The 19,578-nt window shown below is 47.5% G+C and overlaps 1 protein-coding gene across 5 annotated transcripts in view; it reads left to right on the forward strand.

The window, feature by feature from the left end:
• RGS6 (regulator of G protein signaling 6) overlaps positions 1–19,578 on the forward strand; it is a 549,755-nt gene that overhangs the window by 504,257 nt on the left and 25,920 nt on the right. For all 5 annotated transcript variants that reach the window (XM_045901123.3, XM_064571279.1, XM_045901122.2 and 2 more), the window contains 2 exons: positions 2,555–2,741; positions 16,283–16,372. In XM_045901123.3, the coding sequence (XP_045757079.1) occupies positions 2,555–2,741; positions 16,283–16,372 (277 nt within the window). The remainder of the gene's footprint in view (positions 1–2,554; positions 2,742–16,282; positions 16,373–19,578) is intronic.

A 19,578-nucleotide genomic window follows, 5' to 3' on the forward strand; every position in this document is an offset into this window, starting at 1 on the left:
TCCCAAAGGGACTCTGAGGCCTCGGGAACCCTAGGAGCCTGCCCAGCTCCGAAGCTGCTGGGAGCTTCCAGGGCCTTCCCGGAGCTTGAGAGCTCCTCCTCAGAGCAGCCTGGAACACGGGACAGAAAGTGACAGAAGGTGACCCCCCACATGACATTGATTGAGGGAGCAGGAAATTGCCCGGGAACCATCCATGTGTGTGAGAAACTGCAGGGTCCCGTAGGCTTGGGAAGGATGCTGGCCCAGAGAAGCTGCTTCCAGCCGGGGGACTCGGCCCAGAGGCGACTCCCTGAGGGAGGGCCCTTCTCCCATCAGCCCCAGCACATGGCTGCCAAAGACTCACCAACTCAGTCTTTGGTGAGTTGCCCACTAGCACTCTTTCCGGTCCTTTGAAAAACCCACACCGGCTTCCTTCTTTAGAGCTGGGTTTCCTAAATCCCACCTGCCCATCAAACCCTGCTGTCCTGACAAAGAAAGCCTATAGGCGCTGTCATCGGCAGATGACCATTTTCATCTTTGTGTCCCAGCCACCTCCTTCATTCCATGGCAGACCTCGAGGGCGGGACGGAGAGACCTAAGGGCCCAGAGGCATGGGGTTGGGAGGTGGAAGAGCCCCACTCCCCAGCTAAGGCTCCGAGGACCTCCTGCCTTTGCACTTTGCTCAAAGAACCCTTGCTGTTCTCTCCCCGGTAGCCAGAGGACATGAGCGCCAGACCTGCGGAAGCAAGAAAGCAGGCTGGTGTTGAGGGGCAGGTGACGACAGATGGCAGGAGCAAGAGCCCCTGGCAGCTTCTGCCCAGCCCCCCGGGAGAAAGCCCCGTACTAATCTTGTGGCTGCCCCTTGGCCCCTCCACCACTCCCACCCACGGGACCTGAAAGCATTTCTGTTACACCTGGATGGGAAGTTCTTCAGACCCATGTCACATACCCTGCCACCCACTTTGTACCCATTTTACAGATGAAGAAAGAGATGGCCAGAAAGGCATAATTCCAAGAAGTGGCATAGGCAAGATGAGGACAGAACTGTGTTTCCTGGTCTTCTGGTCAAGTGAGGTCATGAAATCTCCTTCCCAGCCTCTCGCTCTTCAGGACCAACAAGGGAACCATGAGGATTTCCTTTAAAGAGAGTATTTGAATCCCAAATGGCAAAGCAGGGGAAGAGTTGGGAGTCCAGAAGCCCCTGTACGCAAACATCTCTCCTTGTAGAAATGGAGCTGTATTACCGCAATTGGCCACTGAGTGGCGCCTTTGGGCTATGCACTTGGCTCCAAAGACAATTCTAAGAACAGCAACAGAAAAACATGCTTAACCTTTAAAAAAGGGGGCGGGGGGGGAACAAGTACATCTTACTTTGGGCGCAATTCGATGACAGATTGAATGCACTTTCCACCGTGTCGTGATCCAGCTTCTCTTGTCCCTGCCCTTTCATTGACTTGAGTATGTGTGAATACTAAGGCTATGGGAACTACATAGCCTGGGGCCTGTCCTCATGTCTCATTGATGGGGCCATGGGCCTGTCTTGTTCACAAGGCACAAAGTGTGCTACTCAGATCTGGGCCCTGCTGCAAGCCCTCCCCGGGGCAGCCTCGGAAACCATCCTCACGACCAGGGAGCTGTTGTCCAAGCTTAGCCCCGTGTGCTTTGGCTCTCAGCAGAAAAGAGCTCACACCCAGCTCTTCCAACAGCCGCTGCCATGCTGATGCTGAGGAATTCATGAAAGGCACATATGGAACTGAACAAGAGGTTTTTCTCTCCAGTGCTCCCTGGAGAATCTTTTGGCATAGATGTTCCCCATGTATGCCTCTTCAGCTTTGTTCCTCATGAGCCCATCTTCAAGCCAACAGCCATTTATTGAGCACCTACTATATGCTAAGTATCATGCTGGATGCCGACCTTGCAAATTGGCTGCCTTTCCATCTGCAACATGAATAGTTGGGTCCTCCCAGCTCAGATATTCTCTATGATCCCAAGATTCTATCTGCCTCTGTGATTTCCTTAATTTTGATGCTGCAAACTGATCCCAACCAGATATGACAAAGGAATTCACATTGTCCACGTCAGGGCAGGTTGAGAACTGGCTCTCAACCAGGGGGGGATTTCACCTCCTAGGGGACATTTGGTAATATCTGGAAACATTTTGGGTTGTCACAACTTGGGGAGGGGTTGCCACTGGCATCTGGTGGGTAGAGGCCAAGGTTGCTGCTCAACATCCTACAATGCACAGGGCAACCCTCACAACAGAGAATTATTGAGCCCAAAATGGAAATAGTGCTGAGGTTGTGCAACCTTGTTGTAAAGGGAAAGAAATCTCTGGTTGGTAACCAGAAGCACAATGATTTTTCTAATGGGCACTTCCTTTCAGTTCGCCACCATGATGGAGCACCCTATGGATTTCCAGCAGTCCCTACCGTCTTTGTTACCTAGGTAGGGGCAGCAGGGAAGGCTGGGGGATGCAGCAGAATGAGTTTTGTGGGATTTCAGTTCTGGGGCCACATCCAGCAGAGTCCAGAGGCTGAGCCCCCTGGAACTGACTTTCTTTATGCTTCTACATCAGGTTCTGGTTGGCTGTCCAAGACCTCAAGAAACAACCCCTCCAGGATGTGGCCAAGAGGGTAGAAGAAATCTGGCAAGAGTTTCTGGCTCCAGGGGCCCCAAGTGCAATCAACCTGGACTCTCACAGCTACGAGATAACCAGTCAAAACGTCAAAGATGGAGGGAGATACACATTCGAAGATGCCCAGGTTTGCTTATCTACTCGAGCGGTTCTTATCTACTCAAAAGATGTTCATTTGTCCACTCCACCACTCCACCCTTTCACATAGGTCCAAGGCATTGTGTGTAGCTAGAATTTCAGGTTTTATTATTTGTAAGTCCATCAGGAGAAACCATTCCAGGTAGGTGCATAGTGAAATTCTTCCTAGGCCCGGCTTCCTAGATCAGTTACATTGTTACAGAGAGATAAACATTTAGTTATATGTGTTATCTTTTCCAGGAGAGTCTCAGAATGTTCTTACAAAACCTGAGGTCCTGTAATAAGTCAGTAGTAGGGTCCGGAAACCATAACACCACATCGGCAAAGTGGGTATAGTGAGCAGGCAGGGCTGTGAGTCACATCTCACCGTGAAGCCCACGCTCGTAACCACCACCCTACACTGCTTCCGTAGTGATCTCCAACTCTGCAGTTACTGTTTGGGGAGCACCTCTATATCCCAGGCCCCGTGCTATGTGATGAGATACCACCAAGAAAGACAGAGCCCCTGCCCTTAAGGAGGTTACGGGCTAGCTGGGGAGAAAGGCAAGAAAATGGGAGAACTGGGGTGAGCTCCCAGATTTAAGGTTTAAGGAAGCCCATGGGAGGGACTCCTAAGCCTGGATGGCACAATTGGGCACAGATGCTTGGGAGGTTGGCAACAGAAACCGAAGCCATGTAAGCCACTCTAAACAGCACGCTTTACCTTGAAGGCTGGGAAGTACCATTTCTAAAGGTAAGCATCCAGTCAGCTGTCCACTTCCTGGCCCCAACCGTGAGTCCCTCTCACCCATCCTACACCTGGTGATGGGGCTTAAGGGTTTGCTCTTGTCTCCTCAACCCTCTTCATTTCTCTTACCTGTCGGGTCCCCAGATAGAGAATTTGCATAGATTGCTTCCCTACAGACATTATTATCCAATTTAGGAAATTCAGTGGCACTGATGTGAATAATAGCATGGGAACAGAACCAGTGTCCCTTGTCATCCAGATTTGCCTGGTTATTTGCTCAGAACTTCAGAATGGAAACACCTCCCAAGCTCAACACCATAACTGTTTTTCCCTTCCTCTGGCCATGAGCACCACTGGATGCTGGTGTCAGGCAGATTTGGTTCTATAGAGTTCAGTGTTATTGCTTTATGAAAGCTCAACATCCTCACACCCTTTGCAGCTTCAAAGCAAAATGTTTAAGTCAAGAGAAATCTTTTTTTGTATGGGTCTATGTATATGCTCCCAAGTACATATTGATGTATCCTGGTGAGGAAAGTGATGGAGAAGTTCCATGGGTGATGGAGAAGTTTCTGGGGTGATGGAGAAGCTCCTTGGGTGATGGAGAAGCTTCTTGGGTGATAAAGAAGCTCCTTGGGTGATGGAGAATCTCCTTGGGTGATAGAGAGGACCCTCAGATGAATGATCTGAAACACACAGGTCAACTCTCCATTATTCATAAAATACAAGACCAGGGATACTGGTCAGAACCATGATGCACTCCATCTACTATTATCACTCTGAGCCTGATGTTAGGAAGGAGGTTGTTAGGATGTTAGGAAGTTATTTTAATCTTTTATTATGGAAATATGTAAACATGTGGCAAAGTGGAAAGAGCAGAACAACAAACCTTTACAGGCCCTCATCCAGCCTGAGCAATCATCAATACAGGACTGATCTCATTTCGTTTGTGTCCCCACCTACTTTTTCAGCTACCACTGGGTTATTTTAAAGCAAATCTGAGACATTACATCATTTCATCTGTGAATACCTAGTATGTAGCTTTACTAACACCACTATCACACCTTAAAAATTAGCAACATTCTCTTTAGATCATCAAATGTCATGCAAGTTCAAATTTATGGCAGTGGTATAAATGCCATTTTTTAATCTTTAATTTAAAATCAGAATCCAGGGGCACCTGTGTGGCTCAGTCAGTTAAGCATCTGCCTTTGGCTCAGGTCATGATTCCAGGGTCCTGGGATCAAGTCACAAATCAGGCTCCCTGCTCAGCGGGAAGCCTGCTGCTCCCCCTGCTTGTGCTCTTGCTCTCTCTCTCTCTCTCTCTCTCTGACAAATAAATAAAATCTTAAAAAAAATAAATAAAATCTTTAAAAAATAAATAAAATAAAATCAGAATCCAAATCAGGCCCACACATTACTGTATATTGACATGTCTTTCACATGCCTTTTAATCTATAGGTTTCTTTTATATCCCTTTACTCCCCTCCCTTCCCCCTTGCAATTTATTTCATGAAGACATTGTATTCTTTGTCCTGTAGAGATTCCCACAGCCTGGACTTTTTTTTTTTTTTTAATTGCAGCCCTGTGGTGCTGTTTAACATGTTCTTCTACCCTCTGTATTTCCTACAAATTAGTAGTTTGATTTAGATATTTAATTGGATTTACATTTGATGATCTGTGGGCAAAAATGCTTCATAAATCATGTTGTGCTCTCTTGTCAGAAGGCACATAAGGTCTAGTTTTCTCTCTTTTTGTGATTTTAGCAATTATTGATGTTTATTGCTTAGATCCATTAGTTAATTACTTCATTTATTAGCTGAAATACAAATAATCAAATATATCTCCTATTAGATCATCCAATAATACAATTTATATAGGGAAGATAGGATAAGTGTTTGCTTCTTTCCCTTTATTTCTTAGTTTTCAAAATAATGAGTGGTTTACTATCATCTTCTAATGGTGACCAATTAGGGTTTTCTGTTTTGCTTTTAGTACCTTTGTAAACTCATCAGTTTAAACATATTTGATGTGTTTTAGTCCATTTCTTTATTATTTTTATTAAGGCTTGGATTGTGCCATCTCTGTCAGTGGCTCCTTTTTACATGATCCTGGTAGTCTTTGGTGTCATCCAAATAGCAAGGAAGCTAAGATGTTCCAGGCCTTGCCCCAGACCTGGAATCAGCCATTTCTCCAAGGACCCCTGGTTTCTCTTAGTGGGACATGGTTCTTAGAGACCATAATCCAGGCACTTGGAGGTGCTCATTGTTCCTGGGCTGGTCATCCTTTATAGACCTTTTCAGTGGACAGAGCTAGGAAATTAGTGGTTGTTGGTGGTGATTAAAAATACATCATAAGTTCAAACTGATACTTTCTATTCAAATGGAAAAGAACAGGGGATTTTATTTAACCTCTTCTTTTTATATTTGTGCCTCCTTTGTCTATGCTGAGAATCTTGGTTCTCAAGGATGCCAGAGGTGATGGCCTAGTACTTCACGTCATTACTCATGCACTTTCTCCTGCCTTACCACAGAGCAGCCTCAGAGCTCCAGTGCCCACACTAGCAGCAACAAGATGATTATTGCCTGGTTCTTTAACTGCTGCATAGTATTCCCTTGTATGGAAGCACCATAGTTTAGCCAACCAGTCCTCTCTTCTTGACATTTATGTTGTTTCTAATTTGAGAAAGATTGGATAGGAAATCTTAGGAAGTCAACAGGTTGTGCCTTGACAAGTTTCTGAATACACAGCCTTCATTAGTACAGTGCTCTGCCATTTTTCAGGTACTTCCACAAATAGGATACCTCATTGTTGAAGCAGAGTGGACTCTTAGAGAGGATACTCATAGCCTAAGTTCCTCATTATCTGTTAGGATTGGTCTCCTATGAATTCAAATAAAACACTCTTCCTAAACGAACTTGTTTCTTAAGTGTGTTTCCACCATGAACACACAATATGCTTCTAACTAGCAGTGTGACCTTGGGCAAGTTACTTAAATTCCCTGAGTCTTCCTTTCCTCATCCGTACAACAGAGATACAGGGGTCCCTACACATGGGGGCAGAAAGGGGACCAGGTGAAATGAAGCACATCAACAACTAAAATGGTCTGGCCCACAGTAAGATAGAATAAACACTATTTTATTTTCCTAATGTGATTAATATTTTTTATACCTTTATGTTTAACACGTTTGGTGACAAAATTCAAATAATTGCATGTAATTTTAGCATCCAGAGATAATCCCCATTTTAGTGTATTTTTCTCCTCAATTTATGTGTACAGGGTGATTATGCAAATAGTGTTGATTCTGTAGCCTGCCTTTTACACTAAACCAGGTTCAATTAAAAAAAAAAAAACTAAACTTTTTCTGTAGAGGGCCAGATGGTATAAATTTTAGGCTTTCTGGGTCATATGGTCTGTCACCACTACTCAGTTCTGTGATACAAAAACAGCTACAGTGTAACAACATTACAATGTAAACAGCATAAAGGAGTGGATATGGCTATGTTCCAAAAAATCTTTATTTATGGATACTGAAGGCTCAATTTCATATAATTTTTCATGAAATATTCTTTTTATTTTTTCCAGCCATTTAAAAATGTAAAAACCATTCTTAGCTCAGGGCCAGACGTGAGTTGGAGGCCTGTCACTTGAGACCCCTGTGCTAAACAGTTTATCATGAAAATCACTGAAACACTTCAAGAAACCCAGAAAAAGGTAGAAGATAGCAGGTTGGGAATGGTTAATCTTCCATTTCTTTGGGAGAGGAGGTCAGAGGGGCTCTGTCTTGGTGCGGTAGCATAACAAACCCCATCTGCAAATGCGTCCGAGTGGGGGTTGGATGTCACCCATCAGACTGAGGAGAAGTCAGCCAGCCCCATGATGCTCACACCTGGTCAGCACTGCTGCCTGCACCAGCTACACAGGTGTGATTTGGAAGCTTCCAGGTGAGGAAAAGAGCTTAAAATCCTTAGCAGCCCATGACTAGCCTAGACTTGCTCTCAGATCTCCTGACTTGTGGGCCAAGCATCTGCTGCTCAGATCACACTGTCCCCGGATTGTTAGTTGTTGAGGGCTCGGTTGTCAGGTTGAGAGCTGGGGAAACTCCTGTCTCTACAGAAGGGTCCAGCCGGGAAGCAGGCTCTGATACTGCTTCTGCCACCTGCTTTGTCTAGGATTGCACATTTAAGTCTTAAGCTTGCTTTCCTCATTTTGCCTATCTGCAAAGTGGGAATGAGGATACCCAAGCCCTTTGAAATCCTCCCCTATGGGATCAGGAGCTGTGAGTGGCTTCTTCAGCTGGTCCCAAGGGTTCTCAGAAGCCCCCGACAGGGGTCAGAATGCCATAGAGCTGTGAGTGTGTACTCAACTATTAGGGTCAGTAGCCAAAATGGGTCAGCCAGATTTATGGGTTCCTTTGAAATGGGGACTGGGGGTGGGGTGCCAGCTCTCTCCAAGGATTTTGTTTTTTATCTGACCACATGCATTGTTATAGCAAAGTTAATTGCCTGTGTTTGCTTCCTGTGGAAATATTTCACAAGACACCCCATCAGCATGGGCCCCACATTTGCAACTTGTGTTTTACTGATCCATTTGGCTTTTTTGAAGATTTGGGCCAAGACCAAATCTTCCATAAAGGTCTGTGGGCTGTGACCATAGCCCTCAGCTGTTTGCTGTGTTGTTCCAATTTCACAGATTTAGCTTTGTAAGGGGAGAAAAAAAGAAAATGGGCCATGTTTGTTTGTTTGTTTTAAAGGACTCCGTTCTTTATGCTAGGGATTGAATTCTCTGTTCTCAACCATGGAGCATCAGAGGACCTGCATTGCCACTCACTTGCTATGTGGTCCCAGGCAAGAATCTTGACCTTTCGTGCCTTAGATTTCTTATCTAGAAATTGGGGATGATGTCTTCTGTATAGCCCTCTAAGAATTTTTGAGAAACCAGATGAGCTAATGGCCCTGAAAAAAAGTAAAAAGTGCTACATACTTATGTGTGTGAATTCACAAAAATGAATGGCTTTAGTGTTCCCAAGGTCTTCTAATTCCAAGCTAGACCAAATAAGAATTCTCCTAAGATGCCTGCTCATCTAAGGAGGTCTTAGGAGAAAAATGCAGAAAAAGAATGTAGGAGCCAAATGCTGGGGGCCTCACGCATCATCCTGAGGAATTCAAACTTTGTCACCCTGAAGATAGTAGGAAAGATAGTATGGAAGGCTTTGAGCTAAGAGAGGGTATCAGAGGGTGGTAGGCAGGGTGAGCTGGAGCAAGAGAGGTCTGAATCTTAGAGCATGTAATCTAAAGCTTTGCTGGTGGTTTTTGGAGGAGAGAATGAAACCACAGGAATTATTGAGAACCTAAGGCTTCCTCTTATGGCGTTCACCTCTTTCCAGAGCCTCTGCAGGCTGCAGGAGGGAGATGGAAGTCAGCTGGATGGCACAGTGGCTGCCTGGCTTCAATTTAAAAAGTCTTGGATGTTCCCAGGAATGTGTCACTGGGCCCGTTCAATCATTCATCTATCTCCCCATCCATTTCATGAACAGTCATTCTCCCATTCCACTTGGGAGACCTTGACCTGTGAGCTGTGAAGTTCTATAGTGAGGGAAATTGCAAAGGAAGTAGGAGGCCTGGATGACTCTTGGCCATCAGGCAGAGCTTGTCTAAGAGCACACCATTCTTTACAAACAAAACAAAACGGGCCTGAAAAAATACTTCATTGAGATTGGATTGGATTGGAAATCCATCCATCAAATGGACTGACAGTTGAAGTGGGCAGACCAACTCAGCCTTTGGCTCCGTTTCCTGCAGGACCCTGTGTTGGCCTCCTAGCTGTCCAAGCCCCACTGCTTTCCTGCCCTGCAGGAGCTGCTGAAACGCTCCACTGAGGCCCCTCTGGGCCTTCCAGCACCTCAGGACTTCAAAGTTCTTTGATGAGAATTTGGTCTTCTTTACCTTTCGTAAGTCCCCACAACACTAAAGTAATGCTCTGCCCACAGCTCAAATTTTTAAAAAATCTCCTTGACAACTGAGTCCAGAATCCTAATACTCTCAGCTGCACCTGTCATTAGAAAAAAGAAGGACAATCTGTCCCTTGGCTTTCCACTTCAAAAAATCTTGCCAAACAACCTTGGGGAACACATATAGTAGGTGATCAATAAATACTAGTTAAATTAAATTTCTACAACATGCCAATTCAGCAAAACTTGGAATACCCACTAAGAGTCAGGTGCTCTAGGCTCTGGGAATATACAGATACATGGGAGGGACCCTTCCTTTAAGTAGACCTCAATCTAAGTTCCTGAAACTCTATTCAGCCATCATCCATGCATGGCATGATCAAAGGGCAACCTCAAGACCAAGATGAGGATGGGTGATGAAAGAGATGAGAAATACACCAACATCTACACCTCCTTTAAACAGACAGGAAGCCTCTAGTCAAAAGTCTCTATTATTATCTCATCTAAGATGTTTAAAAGCAACTTGATTAAGGAACGCAAGATTTCTGACATGTGCTTTGTTTAAGAGGTAAAAGCTTTTATGTGGAGTACACATGTGTGTTTGTCCCAGATTACTCACAAGTAGAAGTCTTCACACCCTGCTGGAGGCTGGTGACCTTTGCTCTGGTGGTGGAGGTAGTGGTCTCGTGTGCCTGTATCACAAGACTGCACCAAGTTTCCTGACATTAATCATCAATTGGAGGGCATTTCCTGGTAGATTTCCCATGCCAGACATAGTTTAGTAAAGAATGCCATTGCATCGCTTGCTCCAGGAGTTACTCACTTTATTCTGTGGGTGGTTTTATTTTAGGGAGATGAACAGCAGACGGAGGGTTGCATTCTCCAAAAGAACAGATCCGTTGTTTGTGATATGGTTCTGTTTATTACCACACAGACTAGTAGCTCCTAGAGAGAAGGCGCCAGAGAGCTAAATTCCAAAATTTCTTTGTTGATGCTTCGGAGCATAGCTTGCCTGCACCAAACCCCATGACCTTGTAGAGGAAAAGGAAAACACTAGTCTGAGTTAATGCCCATGGTATTTGGGTGGGCAAAAGGCAATACACAAAGCTGTCTTCACAGCTACCCTTATCTACAGAATAGGGATTGAACAGCGTCAAATGACTGCACCCTTTGGTCAGTTATATTGAACGTGTTGATACAGATGCTTCACAGGGTAAAGGCAAATGAGAAAGTGTTCTTACACTCTCTTATGATTTGAATGCTGCATTACATGGAAACAAGCGTCCCGTGTTCTGCTTAGCAGGTCAAGGAAATCCAAACGGGGGCTTCTCATTTAATATCCACATGATCCTAGGTGGGTCATCCAAAGCTGCTCCATGAGGACAACAAGCTATCACCTTTCCTGCAAGTGGGTGTCCATACTGCAAGGCATGATTTCTGTTGCCTTGCCTACATCTATTCATCAGATACTGATTTAGGACTCACATCAAGTCCTTACCACTTGTGTCCTCCTGCAGGATTCATGTTGAAACAAGTGCTAATTTCCCCTTGGCCTCAGCTAACCATGCCTAGGGTCTAAAGACTTCTGGTTTACAATATTCAAGACTCTTGAAAGGGATCTCCTGGGTGACTTGCTTTGATACAGACCTGCTGCTTATGGCTTCCCAACAGCCCAGTCAGCCCCCAGAGCTTTGCCAGGTCAGGACCTTCCTTCTGGTATGGAAGGCAAGTTGTACACAGTCTGTGAGGTAAGAAACCTGAGCCCGTTGCCCTGAATGACCCAGCCATCACCATCACTGATGGCAGAGGTAGTAAATGGTCTCTCAAAGGGCAGGTTATCTACTACCAGGATGATTCAGATCAGGACTCAAGAGGAGACCCCTATTGTTTCTGCCAACGACACATTGAGGACCTCTTTTGTCCCAGTCATGCAACACTGACTCCCCTCAACACTCCAACTCAAAGACAATGAAAAGCAACACGTTGCCCAGGAAGAGTGTGAGTTTTGGAGTCACACAGTTCTGGGTTCAAATCCTAGCTCTGTACTTGGACCAGTCACTTAACTTTTTAGAGTTTCAGAATCCACATCTATAAAGTGGGGTTGTTTAAATCTAAGCACTGATTCAGAGCAAACAACAGCAACAAAAATAATGTTTTAGAGCAAACAACAGCAACTAAATAATGGCTCTGCTTCACCTTTCTTCCCACCCCAGGGAACCTGCAGTCTTTGGGCTCACACCCATGTCATCCCTAGCAAGGACAGTCACAACATGAAGGCCAATTATTATTATTACTTTACATGTATAGAGTTTTTATGGTGCTTTCACTTCTATTTCCTCATTTAATTGTGTGATAGGCAGGGCCGGGTCCTGTACACCCCCAGGTCTACAGAAGTTGCTGATGGGAGTAAGCCCACCACAAGGAGCCATGCAAAATTCATGAGTGGCTGGGACCTTTGGCTCCCAGACCAGTCTTGCTTCCACCTGTCTGCTCAGCAACATCCCATTCTACACCACAGTCTCATCTTCCTCCAAGGGACTGTGATGGACCCAGCAGTCCCCAAAGTCTGGATGTTGTTCCAGGAAGTCTGGGTGTGGAGGGAGAGATGAGGCCCACATCTCTGCAAAAAGAAAAATAGGACACTTAAAAATCACAAGAAGGGCTCTTGGCAGCTGTGCAATGCTCCAGTTGACAAGGTTTCCTATTCCAGGAGGATGTTCAAAAGCTGGGAAATGAGATTGTAGCAGTTTTAGGGACCCACAGCAAAGAGGAGGACATGAGGGTGCTCTTAAGTAAGTCAGCTGCTCCAGCATGTTTGGGGCCCAAGGCCCCAGGCATTTGTCTGATTACCTTCCCCAGTGCTTGTGAGGGTCACTGTGTTTTGCCTAAAAATAAAGGATATTTCCAAATGAGGACTATCACAGCAAAACATCGATTTGAAGCAGGTGTGGTTTTGAGACAGCTTGCACTTCTTGTTCCTTCCAGCGTCCACGTGTGTCTCTCACCCTCCTGGTTCCAGTTGTTGTTGCTTCCGCCTTAATATCCCAGGCAAGTGGAACTCCCCATCCCAACCCTGGGCCCAAAAAGGGAGATGCAGGTGGAATGTCTCGTCAGGGCGACAACCCTGTGCTGTAACAGTCAGCCGCTAGAGGGACGTGATTCCCTCCCCACACTGAGAACTGTGGCTAAGATGTTCAGTAGGATTTAGGGCCCTAGAGCGTCAGTTGCTCAGCCTATGGAGAACCGTTCCCACCCTCCCATGTGTCAGGAAGGCATATGTGGACCCTGCTAGTTCTGCTTGTTCATAGTTAACTCAGCTATCTCTTTTTGAGGGGGAGAAGGAATAAGGAGGAGGGAGGGAGGAAAAGAATGAAAAAAGAGGGAAGGGAAGAAAGGAGAGAAAAAGGAGAAAGAGGAAGGGAAGGAGCGAAGGATGGGAAGAGAAGATAAGACAAGAAAAGGCAAAGAAGAAAAGAGAAGACGAAACTTCTTTTTCTCTAGCCCCTGAGGAATTCTGTCAGTGAGGGCTTCCTGGTTTTGCCAGTGGCTCTGTGCAGATTCTGGATATACATTTCCCTTAAGACTGGTTGTCTTCAGAGTAGGCGAAACAAACCAGAACCTCCCATAAATCAGTAGAGGTCACTGCCAAGAGCTTTGTACACTTGCTGTCCCTGGCAGTGATAAACTCATTGCATTTGGGAACGGGCCAAAGACCCTGAGTCCCATCTTAATTCTCATTCCCAGAAAAACCTCAGCGCTCCGTTCACCCACCCCCTGTTTACTGTCTTTGTGCTTCTTAGACAAAGCTGGCAAGGAGGAAGGAACAGAGTTCCGTAACTGGGTCTATCAAAGGCCCCATTTCTTGGCTTGGGAGAGCAGAGGAGGGTAGGGGAGAGTCATGGGTCTCTAGACTGTGGGAAAGGGAGGCCCAGAGGGGGCGGGGAGACATACCCTCCTCTGGCAGAGTGGGTCATCCCATATACACCCATTCCCAGCACCCTGTGTTCACACTTTGTCCTTGGAGCCCTTAGCTCAAATACACGCCCAGGTCTACAAAAGTTGCTGACGGGAGTAAGCCCACTGCAAGGAGCCATGCAAAATTGACAAGTGGCTGGGACCTGAGACTGCTTTGGGAGTTGTAGTCTATCATTTTGTGCATCCATCTTGCCTCGTAGCATCTAAGCTCTATGACAGCAGGGACTTAGTCCGTCTTGTTCAGGCTGTCACCTCAATGCCTGACAGAGTGTTCGTGCCTAGTAGATGCTCATTAAATATTTGCTGACTTTGTGACTAAATGTTTAGACACGTGCTTTATCCTGCTCTTTTTTAATTGACGAGTTCTTTCTTTTAATGGACCAGGCTTTTCCATCCCGCAGTGAGGCTGGAGGAATTAGCTAGATCAGGGGTGAAATTTGTTGCCACGGCCAGAAGTGCTGGATGAGGAGAGATCTCCTTACTTCTCTTGAGGCAGTAGGGGGGTATTTTGTGAGATAGACCAGGATCTAGATTCATCTGAGAAGCCAGGATAAGAAGCAGGGACCTGTTACCTTGGAGAGGGGTTTGGAGAGGGTCCAGGCATGAGTGATAGGTCTCTCCCGATGACTCAGGAGCCACCTGCCTCTGTCAGCCAGACACAAGCGATGCCTGAGACAAGAAGAAAGAGACAGTGAGTCATTAATATTTGTACCTATGATTTAAATGGTAGAACAATTGAAAGAGCCCACACATGAAAACAAAGACCAATGCAGCGCCTCAGCCTAAGCTCTGAGGCCATTAGAGATGACCCAAGATGCTCCCATGTGGGATTCCTTCAAGCTGAGTGCCAGCCCCACTCCCCTTCCACGCAGAGGGCAGGAACTGATGTGAGCAGAAAGCACAAGTATGGTGCCTGCAAACTCGCCGGATGTTACTCACACAAGCACGTCAGTGAACCTGGAAACAGTGTCACTAACATTGAATCCTGTGCTGGACGCTGTACCCATATAAGAGATAAAGACATATTGTTTCTGCCCTCAAGGAACTTACACTAAAGTGGGCTGGATTTTTGTCTGAAAATTGCAGGAAAACACTAGGTGAAGCATGTTCTCACTAAGTTTATGAAATGCACCACGTCTGGATTATCAAAGTCGGTTCAGATCCAAGCCACTGTTGAATTTTGCTTGGCTCCTTGCAGTGGGCCATCCCGTTAGCCAGCTTACACCCTGCTTTTGTAAATATGGGGGCATCACAGGAAGAATGACGCTGGTGCCCAAGCTGAAGATGAGTTGGAGAAGGATCCACACGTGGCCAAGGACTTGCTTGCTTTCTGCTCTCACTTTCTTTTGAGGTGGGAAGGGAGAGGCTCCCAGCAAGCCCTCGCCATTGTCCCGGGTTCCTCTGGGTTGCAACAGCAGCCTGGCCAGGCATCTATAAAATGTGCCCCCCAGCTGAGGGGAGGCTGCCCTTCCTCCATCCTCCCCTGAGAGGCAAGTACCCAAGGAAGAGGTCCTTAATGACCAGTCTCACCTCTCAACTGAGCACTCTCTCCTCACTGACCAGCTCTTCATTCCCCCGAGCCCCAAGGCCCTTGTCCAGCTTCATGGCATGAACAATGCTTATGTATAAGAGAAGATGCTTCCTCTACCAGGCCAGCCTCTGCCAGCAACCCCATCCTCCCTAGTGAAAGCCCACCATTCCTCTTAACATGTCCTCTCTTGGGACAGCCAGGCTCTTCTGGACCACTGAGCCACATTTATCCCATCATAACTGATAAATAATGTTTTTCCCATCAACAAATGCCCTTTTTTAAGGCACCAGGCTTACCCTGACCCTGGTGAGGACAGATCTGTGAGGAAGGGCCCACAGACTATAGGAATTAGCCGGAAGTCCAGGGCGAAATTCATCACCAAGGCCAGAATGCAAATGCCTCTAGAAGCCCGGGCGAAGAAGAGAGGGGAGCACACCATAGCATCTGCCCCTCCTGGATGTAAGCCTTAGGCCAGGCGTATTTGCTCACATGCCCTGTAAATGGTTGCCAAGGGCACACTCCCAGGATAGGAGGGTGGCCCTAACATGCACAACTGACCTAATTGCACCTTGGCCTATGGAGTTCTTTTTTTTTTAATTAAGCTTTTTAATTCACATGCAGCTGTAAGACATACAGAAATGTGCCAGTTACCCAGTTTCCCATAATGGTAACATCTGCAGAACCATAGTATGATATCACAACCCTGATGTTGACATTGCTACAACCACCAAGTGTATCAGATTTCCCAATTTTACTTGTACTCTTGCGTGCGTATGTGTGTGTGTGTTTAGTTCTGTACAGCACCATCACCCCAAGCATCCTTCATATTGTCTTTGATAACCACACCCTTCCTTACCCCCTCCCATCCTTAGCCCCTGGCAACCACTCATCTGTTGTCTAGTTCTATACTTTGTCATTTTAAGAATGTTATACCAGTGGAATCATCCAGTATGTAACCTTCTGGGGATGGGCTCTTTCACTCATCATAATTCCCTCGAGATCCATCCAAGTGGTTGGGTGTACCAGTACTTTGTTCCTTCTCACTGCTGTGCCTGTGGTTTTAATCATTAAACAATATTGCATCTCAACATGGCGCCAAGGCCCAATTACAAAGCCTTTGGGACATGATCCTCGAGGAGATTTTATTCTGAGGGAGAAAATATATTTTGTTTGGTGTTTCTGGGTGGGGCAAGAAAACAAAGCAAACATATCACAAGTGTTTCTCGATCCATGCAAGCGTACCCCAGTTTGTCTCTTTCCTAAAACAGTGGCCAGTTGGGTTGTGACTCCCCGTCCTTAGCAGTGGCTGACCATTCTCTCTTGTGTCTTCCTGCCTCCGTCCTTCCCAGGAACACATCTACAAGTTGATGAAGAGTGACAGCTATGCCCGCTTCCTCCGGTCAAACGCTTACCAGGACCTGCTGCTGGCCAAGAAGAAGGTAGATCTTTGGGAAGGGCAGGCCTGCCTTTCTTAGCACTGTTGACCCTTACCTGCTGCTTGCTCTGGTGTCAGATGACAGTATCATCCCTTGGGTTTTATTTATTTTCACTTTTCTTCTTTCCCTTCTCTCTCTGCTCCCCGTCCAAGGGAAGACACACAAATAGAATCGTCACCATCCCAGCGCACCCCCAAGGTCCAGGGTGTGGCATCCTGTCTCCAAGTCCCCATTACCTCGGCCTGCGCGTTCGGCCCACAGCAGGGGGTGTGACCAAATACTAAGGCCACAGTGGCTCAGCACAAGAGTTCAGGACTGGCGGTGACGCCCACGAATCCCTTAGGAAACCAGAAAGAGCCCCTCACTGCAAAGTCCGGCCCCCTTCACCACAGACTTTAGATAAAGTTTCACCAGCTCAGCGATGAGGATGAGGCAAGGATCAGGGCAACCCCCTCACTGGGTAGAAAACCTTACAGGTTTCAAGCCCTCCCTCCAATCCCGTCTAGCCCCGGAAGTCACTGGTGGAATCGTCCCCTCCCTGATGCCCCACAGTGTTTGCCTTGTCTTTCAACCATGAAATAACTGCACTCTAGCTTCATATGCCTCCTCCCCTCAGAGTCAAGCCTTGATTCCCTGCAGCCCTTGGTGTCTGGATTGGGGGCCCCCAGGGACCCTCAGCATGTAGGTGACAAGGGGCAGCTGAAGCAGGAAGAACTCAGCTGGATTTCTGGGAGGAGGGAAGGAAGAGCCGGGAGGGGCCTGGGGTCTGGGAAAGGGGAGGCAGGAGAGATGGTCCGGGATTCCTGTATGCCTGCAAACCTTCTATGCTCTGCAGCTTGGCTCCAAGGCCCCCATGTGGTTAAGTGTGGCTCCCCTTGCACCCAAATCCACAACGTCCATGCCACGCCGCTTAGGACTACGGGCATCCCCTCGCCCCCCCTCACAGCCTGCGGAGCCCAGTCCCGAAGCTTGCGGTTGTCCATCCACACGCCCTCTGTCAGCTGCCTCTCCCTGCCACGCAGCCCTCCTCTTTGTGTACTGTCTGTCTGTCTCCCTCGTGTGCCAGGACCCTGTCTGAGCATCTGGTTGGTTCCCTCTAACTCCAGAGTCTAGAAAAGCATTTGTATCCCGTTCTCCTGCCCTTAGGTAGCCCTGAGAATATCCCCGAGAGTCTGAGGAAGGAAAAGGGACTTCTGGAACACCCAGACTGTCAGAAACCCAGCTTTATTGGTTGCCTGCACTCCTTCCAACAAGTGTCACTACTTGATGGAAAATGTGAAGCCTGGCCTCTTGCCAGCTCCCTTGCAGGAGGGTGTAGGTATTGGGGCTCTGATGGAGGGGAACATCAGATGCCCATTTTTTTCAAGAAAAGCTATGGACACTTCTGGTATCTCCAGCCCAGATCTCATGGGAGAAGGTCAAAATGAATGTTCCTATTTCTCGTGGCTCAAGACCCTGAACTGATCCCAGTTTGGAAAAATTCTAAGGTTCTAGCAGTCTGGCTCATCTGGGGCCATCTACATGCCCAGGAGAGTCCAGAAGCCATTCCGTCCTCTTATGGGTCTCAACACAAAGGGGAAACACACTCCGGCTCAGGGAGTGGAGCTGATACACCTGTGCCCACAGGTCCTCCCATAAGGGGAGAACTTCTCAAAGGAGATCCCTCATGTGAGAAAGGGACCCACGGCTTGCCTGTGAAATGTTACATGTGAAACTGATTAGAACGAGCCTCCCAGCCCCCAAATGAAGGGATGTTCTTTGGCAGAAAAGCTCTTGCAGATGCCAACACCCTTGCAATATCCAGGGGTTAATTATTTCCAAAAAACAGTGACAAAACCTACTTTTTCTTCCATTTCTCCCTGAGAGTCTCCAGGTGCGGATTGGAGTTGTAACTCGGTATTTTTCAGGTAGGCCTTCCCTGATGTCAGAGATGGGCTTGCTGTGTGATATCAATGTCCAGGTCATAAAGGTATGTGAGGGTCCCACGCTCCAGCTACAAGAGGGGACCTGGATCTCACCTCACTTTTCTGCTTTTCCATCTCATGATGGAGGCTGGAACCACAGCTTCCTGAACCTTCATCCCTAGTTCATCCTCTGTCCTAATATTGTCAAAGATAAGGTTAGCTGCTCTGGCAAACCAGGTTCTCAAGGGGCCGGTGAGCTGGGTTTCGAGTGCTCCTCCAGGACATGCAAGGCAGGAACCCGAATGAGTCAGGCTGATGGCAACCCTCTGTGAGCAGCAACCCAGTAGCCAGAGGACAAGAATGACAAGCACACCGTGCTAGCTGCAGGGCCCAGGACCAGCCTGACCCCAGCCGAGTGTGTGTCGCTTGGGCCGCGCACCGGATTGAAGCTGAGTCCCGCCGTCCCCAGAGCCGAGACTTGGTACGGTAACCTTCGGCTCCTTGTGTGAGGAGAAAGTCCAGCCTGGCTCTGCCGTGGTGTGTCGTGTGTGTGTCGTGTGTGTGTGTGTGTGTGTTGTGTTTTCCTTCTGCGACGTCCTGTCTCCCTGCAGCCAGGGGAAGGGATAGGGGCATGACCACCACCAAAGAAGCCCTCTGACCTTGACCGCACAGACAGATGGCTGCCCTTTGCCCACCCCTCTGCTTTCGGCACCCTGCAGACCCACAGGCACCTGGCTGCTTCTTCAGCTCTCCGGTTTCCATTTTTGCTGGGTGTGTGTGTGTGTGTGTGTGTCCATGTGAGTGACTCTACTCTCCAAATTTCCCAGTCTCAGACTCAGGACCCTGGAACAGGGCTCGAGGATCAACTAGCCAGTATTTGGGATGTAATTCTCTCCCAAACCTCTTCTCAAAGCAGGAAACTTAGGGAGAGGGTCAGGTACACACGACACCCTCCTCTCCTCCTATGGTAGTGTGTGGTAGTGAGCGACTAGGCCTGGAGAGAGGATTCAAGGGCTTTGCCTCTTCTTGCCCCTGGCAAGGGCTCCTTAGCTAGGAGTTCTCCACGGGGGTCCCTGAGCCTCCTGTAGCCGGCCCTGCGTAAACCTCGGAAGGGGTCACCTGCCTACATACCGAGAGAGCACTTTCTGTCTGAAACATTCCTTCTGAGGCACAAGACCCTGTGTCAGCAGAGAGGACGTGGGTAGACCCTCCTTGCTCTAAGGAAACAGAATGAAAGTCAGCAGGGGCCCAGTAGGAAGTAACTGCAGTGAGCGAACTTTCTGGCTGTGTCTGGGTGGGGAAAAA

This window comes from Mirounga angustirostris, unplaced genomic scaffold (assembly GCF_029215605.1).
Source record: "Mirounga angustirostris isolate CCGP_5_RB_7025 unplaced genomic scaffold, mMirAng1.0.hap1 SCAF_9, whole genome shotgun sequence".
Taxonomy (NCBI): Eukaryota; Metazoa; Chordata; class Mammalia; order Carnivora; family Phocidae; genus Mirounga; species Mirounga angustirostris.